This window comes from Notolepis coatsorum (genome assembly GCF_963971535.1).
Source record: "Notolepis coatsorum genome assembly, chromosome: 13".
Taxonomy (NCBI): Eukaryota; Metazoa; Chordata; class Actinopteri; order Aulopiformes; family Paralepididae; genus Notolepis; species Notolepis coatsorum.
Window position 1 is genome coordinate 82,718,715 of NC_140177.1, and position 19,836 is coordinate 82,738,550.

Below are 19,836 nucleotides of genomic sequence, written 5' to 3' on the forward strand. Positions count from 1 at the left end.
CACACACACACACACACACACACACACACACACACACACACACACACACACACACACACACACACATACCTCCAGGGCTGCTGGGGACATAGGTCACAAGGAAGTCTGTCAGCTTGACAGACCCCTCCCACTCCAGGTCAATGGTACGTTCCGTCACCTGGCGCACCTTCAGGTTCATGGCAGGCGCCACTGTGGAGAGATAGATACAAGGAGTGTGTTATATGCATTTTTTACCACCGTTTTTTTTTGGGGGGGGGGTAGTCCACTCGCCTTAGTATTTTTCTTTACTGTGTAGGAGAGACACAGAGAAGGTTAGTTCTTGATACAGTAGGAAGGCTGAGAGGGAGACAGAGTAGGGGAGACACAGATACGGTTAGTTATATGGCTGTCAGTTTATCACGTTAATTAGATTAATTAATTATACAGCAAATTATCGCATTATGAAAATTAACTCAAAACTAATTAACACTTTGATTGCCTAAGGCTAAATTCATGATATACCATAGGTTGCCAGCTCTATTTGTCTATGGATACGTTCCCCTTCTTTGCAGGGCTATAACTTTTTAAATTATATTGCTAAATTGCCATTATTATGGCCCATTCAATGTCCTATATGTATTGTTCAGGGTGTATGAACGTTAAACTTTTTCATTCACATATTCATACTAAAATATGATCTAAAGTATAAGTATGTTTTCATCTCTTTCTGCAGCTTTCTCCAGAACGTGATTTATAGCCGGAAATGCATTATATTGATGATCAAATACAGTTTGATAGCAATCGGCGCGATATAAAAAAATCCAACTGGACGGACTTCTGGAAGTTACTACACGTCATCTGATGTTGACCGGATGGGCGAGGGGGCGTTTATAATTCCGTGGGCAGCGTTATACCATTCATCTAATGTGGGTAAAATGTTCATCATAGCAGTTAGTGTCGAACACGGAATTATTACACGCTAAAACTCACCCCAGTCTCCGCGGGCCGTTGGGCGATCAGCGTGGGGTAGACAGTTTTCCATTATGGGATGTAAAAATATCCGGTCCATTTCCAGCTTGTATAATAGTATATACGTCCAAATCATGTTGTTTATCGAGTTATTGGCAACGGATCGCTATGTATTGTGACGAGCTAGAGTGCCGGAACCTATACCGAGTGCCCGGAAGTAATATGGGTAAACAGCACATCGTCCAAGTAACTTCCTGTTAGGCGATTGCGCCGATCGGCCACCAGATGGCGCTCTTGAACCGCTAGAGGGTTCAGTGGGGCTTTTTGGTGGGTCTCAGGCCAGCGGATGGGAAATATGAATCCGATCACAGATTTTTGAAATATTGATATCAAAGACGAGTTACGGCGTCTTCGGCAACTTGAGCATGGCGGGGAAGGACACCTAAACTCGTCTTCTGGCAGTTAAAGTAAAATATTTTTTTTAATATATATATATATTTTTTATCTCATTCATTCCACAATAATGTAGAATAAACATTTAATTTTTTTTTTAAATGGTCCATTTGCATGTTCTTGGTATCTGATTCTAGGGACATCTATGGATCTCAGGGAATGTATTCCCAGTGTCAGAAATACAGTGTATGTTACTAGGCTTGAGTAAATTGTAATAAACCAAATGAGAATATCAATTCAATTCTTTTTTTTTTCTTTTTTTTTTACTGTGAATAACACCATGCTAAAATGTACCAGACCTGAAGAATCTAAGCAAATTAATAAAGGGAAGATGATTAAACAGAATGTTTTGTAGATACAGTACTGAATTCTGCCATCTGGACACATGCAATTTGAAATATGATTATATAATATAAAATATCAGGCCTAAAATGGTTATGCGATTAAAATGCAATTAATTAGATTAATTAATTACAAATCATGTAATTAATTAGATAAATTTTTGTAATCGTCTGACAGCACTAGTTAGTTATTGAGACAGTAGGGAGGCTGAAAGGGAGACATAGTAGGGGATACACAGATAAGGTTAGTTCTTGAGACAGTAGGAAGGCTGAGAGGGAGACAGAGTGGGGGAGACACAGATAAGGTTAGTTATTGAGACAGTAGGAATGCTGAGAGGGAGACAGAGTAGGGAAGACACAGTTACGGTTAGTTCTTGAGACAGTAGGAAGGCTGAGAGGGAGACATAGTATACAATATTACATTATTTAGCTAATGTTAAGACACAGATATTATGGCCCACTACCAATGAAAGGCTCAGTTTAATGCAGCGCTGTTGTGTTTTTATGCTTTGATGCTTTCATCCTATTAGGCTATGTTGTAATGCTCCTGAATGGGTGCTTCATTCAATTAACTGGTGACAATTATCTTTTAAGAAATTGACTGGTTACAATGTTATTGTCACCAGTTTATTAAATCTTAATGCACATAATGTGAGCATTAAAATAATGAGCAATATTATCTACTGTTACTTTTGCTTTTGCCTGAGGAGATTCTGGACGTGCTTGAAACCCTTCCTTTCCCTATAGCCCTTACAACTGTAATTAAACAAGGAACTTTGACTGAAATCACACTCTCGTTTACCAGGACATTTGACTGAAATCACACTCTTATTTAACCAGACAAAGTTGACAGCACATTGGTGGGCCAATTGGCGAGTGCCACATGGTACTATGAGATAGTTCTTTTTTAGGTGGCCCCAGTGGGAATCAAACTCCTAACCCAGGCAGTGAAAGTGTCATGCTCTATGGAGCTACTGGACTAATAAGCACAGAACATACTAATTGATGGCTTATTTGTCGATGGTCTGGAGTGTAGTTGCACAAGGAGGTCACACACACGCGCACACCTAGAAGTTGACCAGTACACCATGGTTATTGTGTCTTTGAAGTTACAGCTCTGTCATTGTGGAACGCTCTTCCTATACTGTAGGTATACAATATGCAGTCTCTGTTGACCCCTAAAAAGCAGTTTAACACTCAAACTGGCTAATTTTTTTTGTTTGTGTTTTGTTTAAGGTTGTTGATTATGTTTGATTGTTGGTGATCATTTAAAAAATAATTACTCTTTGTGAAGCACTTTGTGACTCTGCTCTGTGAAAAGTGCTTACTTACTTGTGTAAGTAACACAAATCATCCCTTCAGTATACCCACATACACCCTCAAGTACTCCAGTAACAAAATAAATAAAGATGTTTCTGCTACACGTGAAGATGATGCCAAGGTGTCCTCTTATAACCTGTAATTTCATGCATAAAACAAACAAACATGGATTTGATTTAAGGTGTGTTGAGAGAAAGAGAGAAAGAGGGGGGGGGGGTAAATTAAACAGTACTTGTGTGCCCCCCTCAGCCTATCAAGCAGTCAGTACCAGTGGCAACAGCTGGTTGAGTGTCAAACATGAGAGACAGGAGGAAGAGAGAGAGAGAGATAGATATATATAGAGATAGAGAGAGAGATATAGAGAGAAAGAGAGAGAGATAGAGAGAGAAAGAGAGAGAGAGAGAGAGAGAGAGAGATAGAGATGTAATGAGATAGAGAAGAAAGAGTGTTTGCTTTGGCATTACAAGAAGGCACAGCGATGGAGAGAAACAGAGAGATAAAGAGAGAGAGAGAGATAGATAGAAGCCGTAAACCTGAGAGGCGGTGTCGAATGCAAATGTGGAGGAGGCATGCCTCATAAATAAGGATGGATGGGTTTATAGCTACTTATGAGACACTGGAGAGGAAAGAAGAGACGAGAGGAGAAAGAGTGAGATAAACAGGAGGGGGGGAGGCAGAGGGAGTGATGAGATGGGAGAAACGATGAGAAGGAAAGAGATAGAGGGATAAGTAGAGATGGGGAAAAAGAGAAGAAGTCTAAGAAAGGTGACAGTGAGATGAGAAGAAGAGGGTGGAGAGAGAGAGAAAGATAAAGAGAGAGAAAGGGGAGAGAGATACAGATTCACAGGAGAGGAGGGTATGCTGATCAAAGAGTGGAGAAAAAGAGGGAGATAGGGATTGAGTGATGGAGAGAGAGATAGAAAGATGCACACACACATACAGCTGAGACCCTGATGGTGTGATTAAGAGCCGCTCGTCAACTTCGCCATCCCTACCTCCTGTGATCTCTGCTTCCTGCGGCAACACGGTGTGGCACTTAAGCCCTCCTCTGGGAGCCGTTGGCCACTTCACCAGCCGTTTCACTTACTTCCACACGCGCTCGACAGATGGGCCCTAATCCTACCACTCCCAGAGACACTGACCCTGCAGTGAGTAGGCTATAACTCCCTGCCGCGTTCACTTAACTAGATGCATCGCACAGAATGGATTGTGGATTCAGTATATGTGAGGAAAGAGAGTCTACAGAGTCCGCAAAAAAAATCACTTTAAACAAACACTTTGAGTGCCAACGACGCTATATGTCGTTAGTTCATGCCGACCGTTGAATGCCAGCGACCACATATAGCGTTTGTTTGTCTTTTTATTTTATTTATTAGCGATTTGAATTCATATTTCATCAATCTAGTCTCACGTTAGTGCTGCAACCTCTCTCTGAGCTCCATTGGGAAAATACTGCCCCCTATCGTCTCTCCCTGTTGTACTGCACTCCATTGGATTAGACTGATGTGGGGGGGGGGGGGGGAATCCAGTTTCCTCATTTTACTTATCCGGCAAGCCATCCGAAGAGATCCAAGTCTTCGCCGACCCTCAGAACAGCGTGGAATCGGTATTTCCAGTACCCAGCGCTGAATCAATAAAAACGATTGATATTTGGAATGGCGATCAGGAATTGGAATAATCTTTTTGGATAACATCTGATCTGAGGTAAGGAATCTATTTTACCAGACCTGTTTTCACAGAGATATCAGCGTGCGCCATATGCGTGTGTGTGTGTGTGTGTGTGTGTGTGTGTGTGTGTGCGCGCGCTGATCAGGAAATGAGAGCATAGATTTTTCAGCTCGCTTCTCTAGCATGCATAAGTACACATATACTATCGATAATCTAGCGTTTATTTGAAAACTATTCATAAATAGGCAGAAAAATTACAACGTTTTTTGTGTATTCGAGAATATTCCAGTAAAGGCCGTTTATCACACAATCTTTATATTTTCCTGAAACTTTCAAGAAAATGAGGGTTTTTCAAAATGGTATAAAACGAAAATTAACCGATTAAAAAACAATCCGTTTCGACAATGTTGACTGCAAACAAGTCATTGATAAGCGACGGCCAGATTAGACACATAGCCATAATTTAAGACATAGTTTATGCGTTCACAACGCTATCATTGAAGTGGGTGCTGGCATTCAACCATGTTTTGAGACGGGGACCTGTGGCATCCAAAGTGTTAAAGGAAGGAGGTACTGTATAGTATAGTTTAGATACATTAACTCATTGGACGCCAGTCACGATGATAGTCGGGTTAACTCGCCGACGCTTGAGCGCCAATCACGACGATAGTCAGGTTGTAATCGTTATTTCTTTTATTAGCGATATCCATTCATTTTCATCCATCCAACCTGATGTTATCGTTGGGAATGGGTCTGAGCTCGCAAAGGGGCACATGCCGCCACCTATCGTCTCCCGGATGGTATTGCACATCATTGGATTGGATTGGCTGGGGATGTGCATCAAGAAAAAAAGTCCGGTCCAGGTTTTGCTTCTCGGGCATGCAGTATTGTTGTACCACGTTGACTGGGGGAACTGGGAGCAGCGTGGATTATGTGTTTTGGACTATAACGTTAGATCAATGGACGTGATCGATATTTGGAATGGCGATCAGGAATTGGATTAATCTTTTTGCAGAACATGTGATGTGAGGTTATTGAAAATAAGAACTTGTTCTTAATTAACCTGCCTATTCAAATAAAGGTTTGATGATGATGATGATGAGGTAAGGACTCTATGTTACCAGTCTTGGGTTAATCAGATGTTTTTTTCATAGCGATCACAACGTGTCTGTGTGTGTGTGTGTGCGTGCCGTTGGCGCTGAGCAAGACACAGATAATCGATTTTTCAGCCCGCTTTTGTATCGTGCATAAGGACACATATACTATCGATAATCTAGCGTTTATTTGAAAACGATTCATAAATCAGCCGAAAAATGACAACGTGTTTTGTGTATTCCACTAAAAGGGCTATTATCGCGTCTTTCTCTGGAATTACTGGAAATCTCCAAAACTATACTCGTATTCGGAAATGTACAGATGAAAAAACAATCCGTTTCATACATGTGGACTGCAAGCAAGTCATTGATAAGCGACGGGTGTATTAGACCCATAGCCATAATTTAAGATATATTTTAAGCACTCGCACATTTCCCCGTCCTCCCAGTGATTAAAACGGTGGCGTGCTAGCCCTAATTTGGTCATATAGACCAGGGGTTCCCAAACTTTTCAGGCCGCGACCCAAAAATAACGGGGTCAGAGAGCCGCGACCCCCACTATTATAGGAGGTAAAAATAAAAAAAAAATTATTTATTTTTTTATAAATGGAAATGTATGGTTGAAACATGCACACGTTCAAACGCACACACACTAATATGCATTGGAGGATTTTAACCAGGGCCGGACTGGGGAAATCATTCAGGCCAGGAAATATAGTGCAAAATATAGCCCCAGTCAGGCCACTTTTTAAGCGGGGGGTCTGAGGGTCCCCCACCAGGACATTTTTTGTTACAAAGACTTAATTTCCTGCATTTTGGTGCAGGCATTTTTTTATTTGTACCCTTTAAATGCCAGTGTTTGTGATGGCATCACACATTATTGTTAAAAAACAGGCTAGCATATGTATGATTAGCAACAACACTGATTTTGATGGATTTTCAGTTTTTTTGTAATGTCAGATTGAAAATAATACAATCTTTTATTCAACTTCAGCCGTGATCATAACACCACATATTAATTTTATAATTCTAACCCTTTAAATGCCAGTGTGTGTGGTGGCATATATTTGCAATATATCAAATGCAACGTAGATTTTTCTGGGGGGGATTATTACAGGCTAGCATGTGTCAATGATTAGCAACAGCAGTTTTTTGTAAGGGTCCCGCCTCCACCAATCACATGCGGCTCCCTTTGTGTGTGTGTGAGAGCAAGAGAGCAAGAGAGAGAGAGAGAGAGAGAGAGAGAGAGAGAGAGAGAGAGAGAGAGAGAGAGAGAGAGAGAGAGAGAGAGAGAGAGAGAGAGAGAGAGAGAGAGAGAGAGAGAGAGAGAGAGAGAGATAGTTCTCCAACTTGTGTGAGTTGCAGTGGTCTCCTGGTTGTTCCCCACCTAGGTTATCTAACTATTGCGCTGCTGCAACTAGAAACACTGTCCTGGCCTGCTTCTAAGTTCAGTGGTCTGACTGAAATAGACGTCAATGAGTTAAGAGTTAAAATTGTAAATTGTATATTGTATAGTGTTTCTCAGGAACTTAGCATGTCTTTTTTTATCATGCATATCTTGTGTCTTACCTATATAATTATTTTTCTATGCCTATTTTATTATTGTATTTTGCACAATCAATGCGGGCATGACCACCCGCATTTCACTGTATTGATTGATTGATTGATTGAAAACTTTATTAACAGATTGCAGAATGGGTACAGTACAGTACAGCTCAATACATACAATTGTTAAGGGGATGCAGACCAGAGAAAGACTTTCGTCTTGTTTACATCAGGGTCCCCCATTTTCAATTCAGATGCCCTGGTATGGTATGGTATATCGTATAGTATGGTATGGTTTATTTCTTAATCCCAGAGGGGAAACACAATAGGAGAGCCTCTTAACACAGTGCTATCGGTGTTTGTTGAAATTGTTTACCACAGCAGGAACAAAGGACCTTCTCAATCGCTCAGTAGAGCATTGAGGCCTCAACAATGAGCTTCGCAGAGCATCGAAAATACTAAACAGTGGGTGGCCTTCAAAAGATAAAATGGTGTTCAGTTTACTCCTGGATCGCTTGGCTATGGTGACCTCCAGGGAATCAGGAGGAAGGCCAATCACTGAGCCAGCGTTTTTAATGATTTTATTTATACGGTTTTTGTCCGAAACAGTGATGCTGCCCCCCAGCAGAGAACAGCATTTAACAGGACACTAGCCAGGATACCTTGGTAGAATACATAGAGAAGTGACCTGCTGATGTCGAAAGAACAAAGTTTTCTCAGATGAAAGAGCCGAGACTGGGCTTTTTTTGAACACAGAATCTGTGTTCTGCTTCCAGTCCAGCTTACCGTCCAGGTGAACGCCAAGGTATCTATAGGATTGGACTATATCTATTGGACTATTGGTTTGGACGATTCTTGATTGATTCTTCTTGATTCTAATAACGCAATATTTATCTATGGATATGTTACAAACGTTGCTGACGCACGATGCTAATGTTTCTAGCATTGATAACGTTTGCTTGACTAATGCATGTTGCTAACATTGACAACATTGCGTAATGTTAGCTTGGCTAACATACATTGCTAATGGTACCATCACTAGCTAGCTAATGTGTTACCTTGTGGTTCGCTGTGTGCACATGCAACAGAAAAAGAGAGATATAGACAAACCCTGTTCTATAGACAGCGCTTGGCCAACACCATACAGTAAAAAGAAGAGGAGAGATATTTTCATAGTATGGTGTGTGGACTGTATTCTGCCTTACTTTCTTTTTTAAGTACAATGATCAATTATGTTATTTATCACACAGAGTTCATTCAGACACCTTGGTAAGGAAACGAGACAAAGGTGAGTGGGACAATCAAAATGCATGCAGTCTTGTTACAGTAACCATTTCACTACAACACTACATAATGTTAACCCTTTCACTGTGGTAGTGAAATGGTTAACCTTCTGTAGTGTGGTTGTGAACGGGTTGACCCTTTGTCACTTGGCAGTGAATGGGTTAACCTTCGGTATTGTCGCAGTGAAAGGGTTAACCCTTTGGTAGTGTGGTAGTGAAATGGTTAAAGGGGAATGTCACTCATCTTGATAATCCACATGTTAAAACTCCTGTGCCTCAGGTATGTGAACATGCACCGCTTTTTCCTAAAGCTAAAAATAGTAGAGAGAACCCTTACATTTGTGACATGGCCTGGATGTAAACTCTGGAGCTGCTCCATAGATGATAAATGAGGCACTGACTTTGTGGAAGTTTGCACACCCAACTAAGGCTTATATTCTAGCATTACAAACAAGTTAGAACCATCAAAAGCTCACACGTATAATTTACACTTGCTATGTGGAATGATAAAAAATTCCTTTTCATTAGCCTTTGTGTGGTATTTGCATTTTTGTTATTCACCAAATGGTGGGTCTGGTGGACCCCCAACATTATTGGGATTTTAAAACAATAAAGCCATAACAATTCATGTAAAATACTTAGATCACATTCATCAATGAATGTTTTTTGTGATAAAATGTGACGTCTGTAAAATAAATGTAACCCATTATAAAACCCATTATAACATGAATGGAATAAATCATGTTTATCTTGAAAAATGTGGTGTTCGCCTACAATGTCCACAACTGCAAGTTGACAAACCACACTGTTAGGGTTTGAACCGACCTCAATCGCACGACACAGACAGGAAGTTCAGAGTTAGCCAAATACTAGGGCATATTTATTTACAGAGTCACAAAAGGGGTAAAGTAACAATTATGAAACAACAAGGGAGACTGCCATCGGCAGAGTTCTCTGCGGCTCTGCAGATCCTCCTGGTGATAGCAGTGGGGAATCGGTATTTGACGTTGTAGCGGCTCTGCAGATACTCCCAGATTTAACTTGAGTTGGAAAACGGAGAGAGAGAGAGATATCAATAACAGTCCAACGAAACACAGAGGCAGTGTGGTTCCCTCCTCCCTTAGCTGTGTCCAGAACCAATGAACAGTAACAATCTTCAGTGTTCTCCACAACACACAAGTTAGCTGAGTTTAGTGCAAACAGAAATTATATCTTCAGTGTCTCTTCAAAACACACACTTCAACTGAGTCCAGTGCAACCAAAAATGATAATCTTCGGTGTTCGTCACCCACACAGACAGAATAATCCAGAGGGGTTTGGTTCCAACTCACCCAAGCGCAAACGCGTAAAGCGGGTAAACGAGGCGCAGCTCCAAACGGGGAACAAGGTTCTCATCAGCGGATCTCCACAGAAAGTCCTGGAGGGAAAGAAGACGATGCACAGCAACGGGGAAAAAGCAGGCAAAATCAGTTGTATTCCAAAACGACCCGACATCTATTGAAGGGAAGTCCCAGTATAAAAAGCCTCTGGGGCGCTAATCAAAAACTATGACAGGTGCGTGCTGGAATTGATACTTGCTCCAAAAGTGTGTGGCGGGGAATGCACCAATCAACACAGCACCTTAAAGGAGCGGAGCGTGTGGCGGGGAATGCATCAATCAACACAGTACCTTAAAGGAGCGGAGCGTGTGGCGGGGAATGAACCAATCCTCACAGTACCCCCCCCCTCCACAGGAGCCACCCGGCGACCAGCCCGACCCGGCTCGTTCAGGTGAGCACGATGGAAGTCGGTGATCAGGCCGGGGTCCATGATGAGCTGGCGGGAGACCCAGCTCCGTTCCTCCGGGCCGTACCCCTCCCAGTCCACCAGGTACTGGAACCCCCGACCCCGCCGTCGAACGCCCATCAACCGGCGGACCTGCCACTGGGGGTGTCCGTCCACCATCTCGGGAGGAGGCGGGTCCGGAGCAGGAGGCATCAGGGGACTGAGAGAGACAGGCTTAACCCGGGATACATGGAAAACGGGGTGAATGCGCATGGTCGCAGGAAGCTTAAGACTCACCGCCGCCGGACTGAGCACCTTCAGAACCTCAAAAGGACCGACGAACCGGGGGTTGAGCTTCTTGGCCGAGGACCGAAGCGGAAGGTCCTTTGCGGACAGCCACACCCTCTGCCCAGGGTGGTACGTCGGCGCAGGGACCCGGCGCCGGTCGGCCCCACGACTGGCGCGCTCCGATGACCGGAGCAGCGCAGTCCTGGCGATCTCCCAGACCCGACGGCACCGGTCGAGATGCTCCTGTACGGAGGGAACTGCCACTTCCGACTCCTGTGCAGGGAAAAGAGGGGGTTGGTAGCCCAGGGATACCTCAAAAGGTGAGAGGCCGGTGGCGGAACTGACCATGGAGTTGATGGAGAACTCGACCCAGGGAAGGAAACGGCTCCAAGAAGCGGGTTTCTCGGCAGCCACACACCGAAGAGCAGACTCCACGCTCTAGTTCATCCTCTCCGTTTGTCCGTTAGTCTGGGGATGATAACCAGAGGAAAGACTGACCGTTGCCCCCAATCCCTTGCAAAAAGCCCGCCATACCTGGGAAGTGAACTGGGGCCCCCGGTCCGAGACGATGTCCTGGGGAAACCCATGGAGGCGAAACACGTGGCGTGTCAGGAGGTCCGCCGTCTCGGCCGCCGAGGGAAGCTTGGGAAGGGCCACGAGGTGAACCCCCACGAGGTGAACCGATCCACCACGGTCAGTAGGCACGTGTTCCCCTGGGAAGAAGGAAGACCCGTGACGAAGTCCAACGCCACATGGGACCAAGGGCGGCTCGGAATGGGAAGCGGCTGCAATAGCCCGGAGGGTGCCTGGTGGGAGGCCTTGCTGCGGGCGCAGACTGCGCAGGCCAGTACGAACTCCTTGACGTCGTTCCTCATGGTGGGCCACCAGAATCGAGGAGCCAGGAAGGAGAACGTGCGATGAACGCCTGGGTGGCAGGCGAACCGGCTGGTATGGCCCCACTGGAGGACCCGGGACCGGACTGAGTCGGGGACGAAGAGACGATGAACCGGTACATTGCCTGGAGCGCGATGGAAGCGTAGGGCACGCCTTACCACCCCCTCGATGCCCAAGGTGACTACTCCTACCACCCTGGCCTCTGGGAGGATGGGAGTGGTTGGAACCCCCTTGGAGTGTAACCGGGACAGGGAGTCGGCCTTCGTGTTGCGGGAACCAGGGCGAAACGTCAGCGAGAAGTCGAACCGACTGAGGAAGCTGGCCCATCTTGCCTGCCGGCCATTGAGGCGCTTGGAAGCACGGATGTACGTCAGGTTCTTATGGTCCGTCCAAATGGTAAATGGCTCCTCGGCCCCCTCTAGCCAATGACGCCACTCCTCCAAGGCAGCCACAACCGCCAGCAGCTCCCGATTGCCGATGTCGTAGTTCTTCCCGGCAGGGAGGAAACGACGCGAGTAGAAGGCGCACGGATGTACCTTCTGGTCTGTTGCCGACCGCTGGGATAAGATAGCTCCTAGTCCGGTATCCGAGGCGTCCACCTCTACGATGAACTGTCTCTTGGGGTCTGGATGGAGCAAGACCGGGGCGGAAGTGAACCTCTTCTTGAGGGAGCGGAACGCAGCACACGCCGCTGGGGACCAGTCGAACGGCAGGGCGGGAGAGGTCAGCCTGGTAAGTGGTTCGGCCACCTGACTGTAGTTCCGGATGAATCTTCGGTAGAAGTTGGCGAACCCGAGGAAGCTCTGTAACTCCTTCCGAGAGGTGGGTTCCGGCCACTCCTCCACAGCCCGGATCTTGCTCGGGTCAGCTCGGGTCAAGCCTCTCTCCACGATGAAGCCCAGGTAATCGACAGAGTCGGAGTGGAATCGGCACTTCTCTGCCTTGACGAAGAGCCGATTGTGGAGGAGGCGCTCCAGCACACGGCAGACATGCTGGATGTGTTCCTTGAGGGTCTTGGAGAAAATGAGGATGTCGTCTAGGTATACCACCACAAACTCCTCCAGCATGTCACGAAGGACGTCGTTCATGAGCGCCTGGAATACCGCCGGAGCGTTGGTGAGGCCGAACGGCATTACCAGGTACTCGTAGTGGCCCCTGGGAGTCTTGAAGGCGGTCTTCCACTCATCGCCCTCTCGGATACGGACCAGATGGTAGGCACTCCGGAGGTCCAGCTTGGTAAAGACGGTAGCCTGGGTGAGAGGCTCGAAGGTGGAGTTCATGAGAGGAAGAGGGTACTTGTTCTTAATGGTGATCTCGTTGAGCTGGCGATAGTCGATGCAGGGTCGAAGGTCTCCGTCCTTCTTCCCAACAAAGAAGAAACCGGCCGCCACAGGGGAGGAGGAAGGCCGAATGAGTCCTGCTTCCAAGGACTCAGAGATATATTGATCCATCGCTGCCTTCTCAGGGACGGTCAGACTGTAGAGGCGGCTGCCGGGAAGGGGAGCCCCTGAGCGGAGGTCGATGGCACAGTCGTAAGGCCGGTGAGGCGGAAGGGCCTGAGCCCTGGACTTACTGAAAACCTCCTCGAGGTCGTGGTACTCGGGGGGTATGGTCGAGAGGTCCAGAGGCGGCTCACAAACGGATCTCCGGGGCGAGGGACAGGACGCCGCCTGAAGACACTGGGCATGACAGGAGGAGCTCCACCCCCTGATGGTACCGGAGGACCAGGCGATGTGGGGCTCGTGCAGCGCGAGCCAGGGCCGGCCCAGGACTACTGGGACAAGAGGGGATCTGGTGATAAAAAACTGGAGTCTCTCAACGTGGTTACCAGCAATGGTGAGCAGGACAGGACAGGTGCGTTGAGTGATGTCAGCCAGGCGGTGTTGGTCCAATGCGAACACCTCCAATGGCCTCACGAGGTCCTCTAGTGGAATGTTGGCCCGGGTAGCAAACTCGAAGTCTAGGAAACTCTCGTCAGCACCCGAGTCAATGAGTGCCTCCACCGTGGCCCGTTGGTCCGCCCAGGCCAGGGTGACGCTCATCAGACGGCTAGGTGGTGCACGGCTCTGGGAACGAGAAAAACGGCTCACCAGGATCTCCCGGGGTCCCGGCGAGCCTGGTCTTTTGGCCGGGTGGGGCAGTTGGAGATACGGTGTCCATCCCGACCGCAGTAGAGGCAAAGGCTGGACCTGAACCTTGCCTCCCGTTCAGCTTGGCTAAGATGTGAACGTCCCAGCTGCATGGGTTCCTCCCCGGGCACCGAACGGGAGGGGAAGGAACCACCAGTTGTGTTGGGAGCAGGGCGGACCGCAGTACCGTCACGAGTACGGGGGGTCTGGGGAACCTCTGGAGGTCCTGGTCGGGTTCTCTCACGTCTTCTCTCCTGGAGGCGTCCGTCGATGCGAATGGCGAGGCTGAATAGGTCCTCGAGGGACTCAGGTTCCTCACGGGGTCACGAGCTGGTCCCTGACAGCGTCGTTGAGCCCCCTCATGAAGGTGAGACGAAGCGCTTGATCGTTCCAACCGCTCTCCGTTGCCGCCAGTCTGAACTCTGCCACAAAGTCTGGGTAGGAAAAACAGAAATCAGCCCCCATTGCCCAGGAGGCAGTAACCCACTGTGCTGCCCGGCCTGAGAGCAGGTTAGTCATGTAAGCAACTCAGGCTCCCCTTGAAGTGAATCGGCTGGGTTGATGACGAAAAACCAACTCACATTGCATGATGAATGTGGCACAATCCTCGAAGTTACCATTGAACAACCGTGGTTCGGAGAGACGGGGCTCCCGAGGTGCGGGATCGGGAGGCGCAGGGCCTGCCACGGCTGCGGGTGATGCTCCGGCCGAGGCTCCTGTAGTAGGTGGGGTTACAAGCAAGGTGTTAACGGCTTCACTCAGCGCTTGTAATTGGTGGAGAATATTAGTCTGCTGATTACCCTGGGCTGTCTGCAGGCTAGCCAGAGAGCCAAGGGACTCCTGAATAGGCAGGACCTGGTCTCGGAGCTCCTGTACAGCAGCCGCAGCCGCACCTAGCTGTAGGCTGTGGTCATTGGTTAATTCAATCTGGACCGCCAACGCTGTTCTGACCCTGTCTGTGGTGGCTGAGGTCGTCATGGTCGGGTCGTAATGTTAGGGTTTGAACCGACCTCAATCGCACGGCACAGACAGGAAGTTCAGAGTTAGCCAAATACTAGGGCGTATTTATTTACAGAGTCACAAAAGGGGTAAAGTAACAATTATGAAACAACAAGGGAGACTGCCATCGGCAGAGTTCTCTGCGGCTCTGCAGATCCTCCTGGTGATAGCAGTGGGGAATCGGTATTTGACGTTGTAGCGGCTCTGCAGATACTCCCAGCTTTAACTCGAGGTGGAAAACGGAGAGAGAGAGAGAGATATCAATACCAGTCCAACGAAACACAGAGGCAGTGTGGTTCCCTCCTCCCTTAGCTGTGTCCAGAACCAATGAACAGTAACAATCTTCAGTGTTCTCCACAACACACAAGTTAGCTGAGTTTAGTGCAAACAGAAATGGTATCTTCAGTGTCTCTTCAAAACACACACTTCAACTGAGTCCAGTGCAAGCAAAAATGATAATCTTCGGTGTTTGTCACACACACAGACAGAATAATCCAGAGGGGTTTGGTTCCAACTCACCCAAGCGCAAACGCGTAAAGCGGGTAAACGAGGCGCAGCTCCAAACGGGGAACAAGGTTCTCATCAGCGGATCTCCACAGAAAGTCCTGGAGGGAAAGAAGACGAGGCACAGCAACGGGGAAAAAGCAGGCAAAAGCAGTTGTATTCCAAAACGACCCAACATCGATTGAAGGGAAGTCCCAGTATAAAAAGCCTCTGGGGCGCTAATCAAAAACTATGACAGGTGCGCGCTGGAATTGATACTTGCTCCAAAAGCGTGTGGCGGGGAATGCACCAATCAACACAGCACCTTAAAGGAGCGGAGCATGTGGCGGGGAATGCATCAATCAACACAGTACCTTAAAGGAGCGGAGCGTGTGGCGGGGAATGAACCAATCCTCACACCACACATGGTTCTCTGTAACTGGACGGGTCTCCCCTACATTTAGACACCGGCAAAAGGTTTCTATGACCCCGGGCCACAGAGAAAAATAGTTTTTCCACACGTCATATCCTTGTCTCAAGTCCTTTACATACAGATCAGTCCACAGGCAGCCGAGAATGTTGGGAAAGGTCTATTTTTTTTAAGTTACATTACAATCCATTCACACATGCAATAGAAAGCGATTGATGTATGCAAATTGGTTCACCTAGCACCTGTGAGCTTTAGTAGAATTGTCCAGGTTCACAAATATTGGCTGTCCTGGGGCAGATTAATAACATGACAGTACTGTAGGTAAAAATCGTATTAAAAAAAATAAAAATAAAAATAAATATATATATATATATATATATATATATATATATATATATTCAGTGATAATATAAAGAGGTACAGTACATATGCATACAGTAGCTTGATAAGGTATACCAATATATACAATTTAATTTGTGGTTAATATTACTAAAATGCATAATTTGAAAACAAGGACAGCAACAGCACTCTCCATTCCACAAAGGTCACACAATCACTTCATGCCATAATACTGGTACTATTCCATTCTACATGGGTTTAAACCTATTAACCTGCAATGGCCATTTTGGCAATTTTAGTTTTAGTTTTTGAGGACTGCATACTTTTTTTGCAAACCTAAACAACATACTATATACTTATAGCACATGCATGAGCCTGGCCCTGGTCTCTTTTGAAATATGACATTCTGAAGCTTCTGATTCCAGAAAAGAACATTCACTTTTAGTGCTAACGTAATAGAGTAACATATGTCTGAACTTGGGTTGTAGAAAAACTTGTTACTCAAGTCTTTCTGTAGTAGTTAGTAGTCCAGAGGTAGTATTTCCCCAGAAGGTGGTATGGCTTACAAATCCATACGGACCCATAGCCTGAAGCCTTATGTAGTACATTTCCAAATTTCATAAAGATCCATTCAGAAATGATTATAGACTTCAATTCATTCGGCTGTTTTTCTCTTCCTGTTTTTGCTTGTTAGTTTTTTTTAGTTAGATTCATACATCCCTACGTGGGTTATCATTGGAAAGCCACACTCATTGGCTACAAAAATCCACAAGCATTTTCGAGATCGGATCTAGATTGACGGAACTACTGCCAAGAGTCGGGAGTGATATTTTGCGCAATACCGTGTACTTTGCACAAGCCTCAAATACCGGCATGTAACTCGAGAACCGCTGGACGGATTTTGTCGGATTTTGTTGCTATCGACAGGCAACAAATAAGCCTTCAATATATATATATATATATATATATATATATATATATATATATATATATATATATATATATATATATATATATATATATATATATATATATATATTACAAAATATGCACACCGAGCCACTAGGGGTCGCCAAAGTGCCGGTGGGCAAATCGTCCTAAAAACGTCCCACTGGCGGGTCGGCGCATGCTAAGAGTTTGAACACAGAGCTGACAGTTACATCAATATAACCAACCAAACAACTGCACTCAAGTCCAGTGTTTTTATCTTCCCATTACTGCACCATTCAATTCACAACCAAATGCATTCACTTTAACTATCCATTATACCTAAAACAGATCATCATATTCCCCGTAGACTCACTCAACAACCTGTCTTTGTTGTTCCTAGAATATTCAAGCGAATTTGGAGATGAGCTTTTAGGTTTAAAGCACCGTCTGACTGGAATAATTTGCCGAGCTCATTCAAATCAATTTCTTATTTCCACAATTTTGAGATGTTGTTGCTTGTTTATTTAAAATCGACGTGTTCTTGTTTACATTTGTAATACATGTAATCAGGTGTGGTTTGGGGTTTGGAGTATGAGCGCTCTTGTTCTGTGTGCATGTATGTATGTGTCTATTGTTTTGTGTCATTGAATTGTTTGTCATTTGTTATAGTTTGTATAGTTTGTCCCCTTGAAATCAGGACGATCTTTTCACCAACGTCATGTCCTCCATACAACCTATAAGCACAACAGGACTCTTATCATAATGCTGTGATATTGAAATAGACATTTACTTTGATCAGGTAAATAATTTGTATTTGTCAGTACCAGCTTAATATGTTATTGTACATGCACTTGTGCCTCAATGAACAGAACATGCACACCGGTAGCCTATATAAAATAACTCTTTGATGCACACGCACAACATGCACCTAGTGCACAGCTGCGCACACACACACACAGACACAAATACAGACACACACACACACACACACACACACACACACACACACACACACACACACACACACACACACACACACACACACACACACACACACACACACACACTCTCTCGCTTTGCCTCTGCATTTGATTACCTTGCACAATACCGATGATTTCAATGCTTTTCAGACTAGGCATTTGACATTGTTAGAAAATACAGAATTTGCTTGCTACTGTAGGATCAGGATCCAACCAAACAGGTTAATGATACAAGATAGATTGGATGACACGCAACCTGAGTTGACAATAATGGGTGACTGTTAGGCTTGGGCGGTATGACGGTATTACGGTATACCAGGGTATTTAGAAATCCCGACGGTATTGAAAATCAATACCGTCCGTCACCGTCAAAATCACAGATGCGCTTCAGTTACAGTGAAACAGAGTTTTGAGTGTAGTGCACACACGCGCCAGCAGAGGGCGAGGCCAGTCCTCACTAGTGGAGCGAGTGGGTCACAACGGTGTTCACGTTTTACGGTAATGTTGCGACAGTGCTGTGAAAATACTGCAAAGCGTTGTGACGAGAGTTGGTGTGTTGTTGTGGTGCACTGGTGGAGCAAGCAAATAATCTGTCTCTTATTATATGTGAACTAAAGAGTACACGGTTTACACAACAGCCCCCACCCGCCTTTTTATTGTATTTGTACCGTCGTGTACTATCCGCTGTCAGCTGTTTATCTCTCTCTGAGCTTGATTAACTAGTTAACTAACTAGTTAACTAACACGTTAACTAGCGTTAGCTCTGCGGCTAATCTTAGATTACCCTGAACTAAATCAATGACTAGGTTATAAAGCATTCGAGTAGTTTTCACTGCACATAGAAGTAGCCACACAACGGGAGCATTTCGGGAGCATATGACCAAAACCCAGGCAATTTCGAGCAATTTAAGGAATCAAATAGTCTGCCATGGCTAGGCTAGATGCTAACGCTAACGGTGCAGGCTTCTGACTACCATTCTGAGAGCTGACGATGATTTGTTTACTTGGTAACACGGGTTGCCCCCCCCGCTGATGAAAATGAAAGTCATACCGTCATATACCGTACACCGGGGTATTATGTCATAAAGGTATGACAGTGTGAAATAAATGATACCGCCCAAGCCTAGTGACTGTTAAAGTCACTGTAAATTACTGTAAATAAAAACCTAAGCTTACAGTTGAAGACTGAATATAACACTATAATATAATATAATATAATATAATACTAACATACACTCAACACTGTAGCACTCAAGTCTGAACACTTTGATGGACATTGTTACTCAGCTGATAGAGTTGTACCATTCCCTTCCTACTGACTTGTCCTACAAAATGTGTAAGTCGCTTTGGATAAAAGCGTCAGCTAAATTACTAAATGTAAATGTGTGTAAATGTACAGTAGGTAGGGGCTTGCCTTGTAGTCTACACTGAACATGCCTGATAGACTCCATGTAAATTGGACAGACCAAAACATGTTTTTTCGGTGCTGTGTGCTGTGATCACAGGCCATGACTGCAGGGCCTGCAGGCCAAAGCATGACGGTCCTGACTCTCCAGACGGGCAGCAGATAAGGAATACACTGGTGACATCGGCCTATAGCATACAGCTGAAGCCACTGCTCTTAGCTTTGACTGTACTGAAAGGAAACACAAAGGGGAAGTGAATTCAGGTGGTTTAAACAGTTTCCCTTGATGCAACCTGACCTTCACCACAGAGCCAAAGACTAAAACAAATCAGACTCTAGAGATGAAAGTTGATCCGCTAAAGGTTACGCAAACGTCTCTGACTCTGTAATCAGAGTGCTTCATATACAAACTCTGAAAACCATAACGAATTAATGCACATATACTATTGCACCTGTGACCAGGGACAGTTACTTCTACATACACAAGAGGAAGTCAAGATTCCACTCCATCACGAGACACTCCCTGGAGTTTCTCCATTGACA

General features: G+C 45.5%; 1 protein-coding gene across 1 annotated transcript in view; it reads right to left on the reverse strand.

Annotated features, from left to right (window-relative positions):
- tnr (tenascin R (restrictin, janusin)) overlaps positions 1–19,836 on the reverse strand; it is a gene marked incomplete at both ends in the record, with an annotated part of 302,941 nt that overhangs the window by 255,209 nt on the left and 27,896 nt on the right. The window contains one exon of the mRNA XM_084327726.1: positions 70–189. Within this exon, the coding sequence (XP_084183852.1) occupies positions 70–189 (120 nt within the window). The remainder of the gene's footprint in view (positions 1–69; positions 190–19,836) is intronic.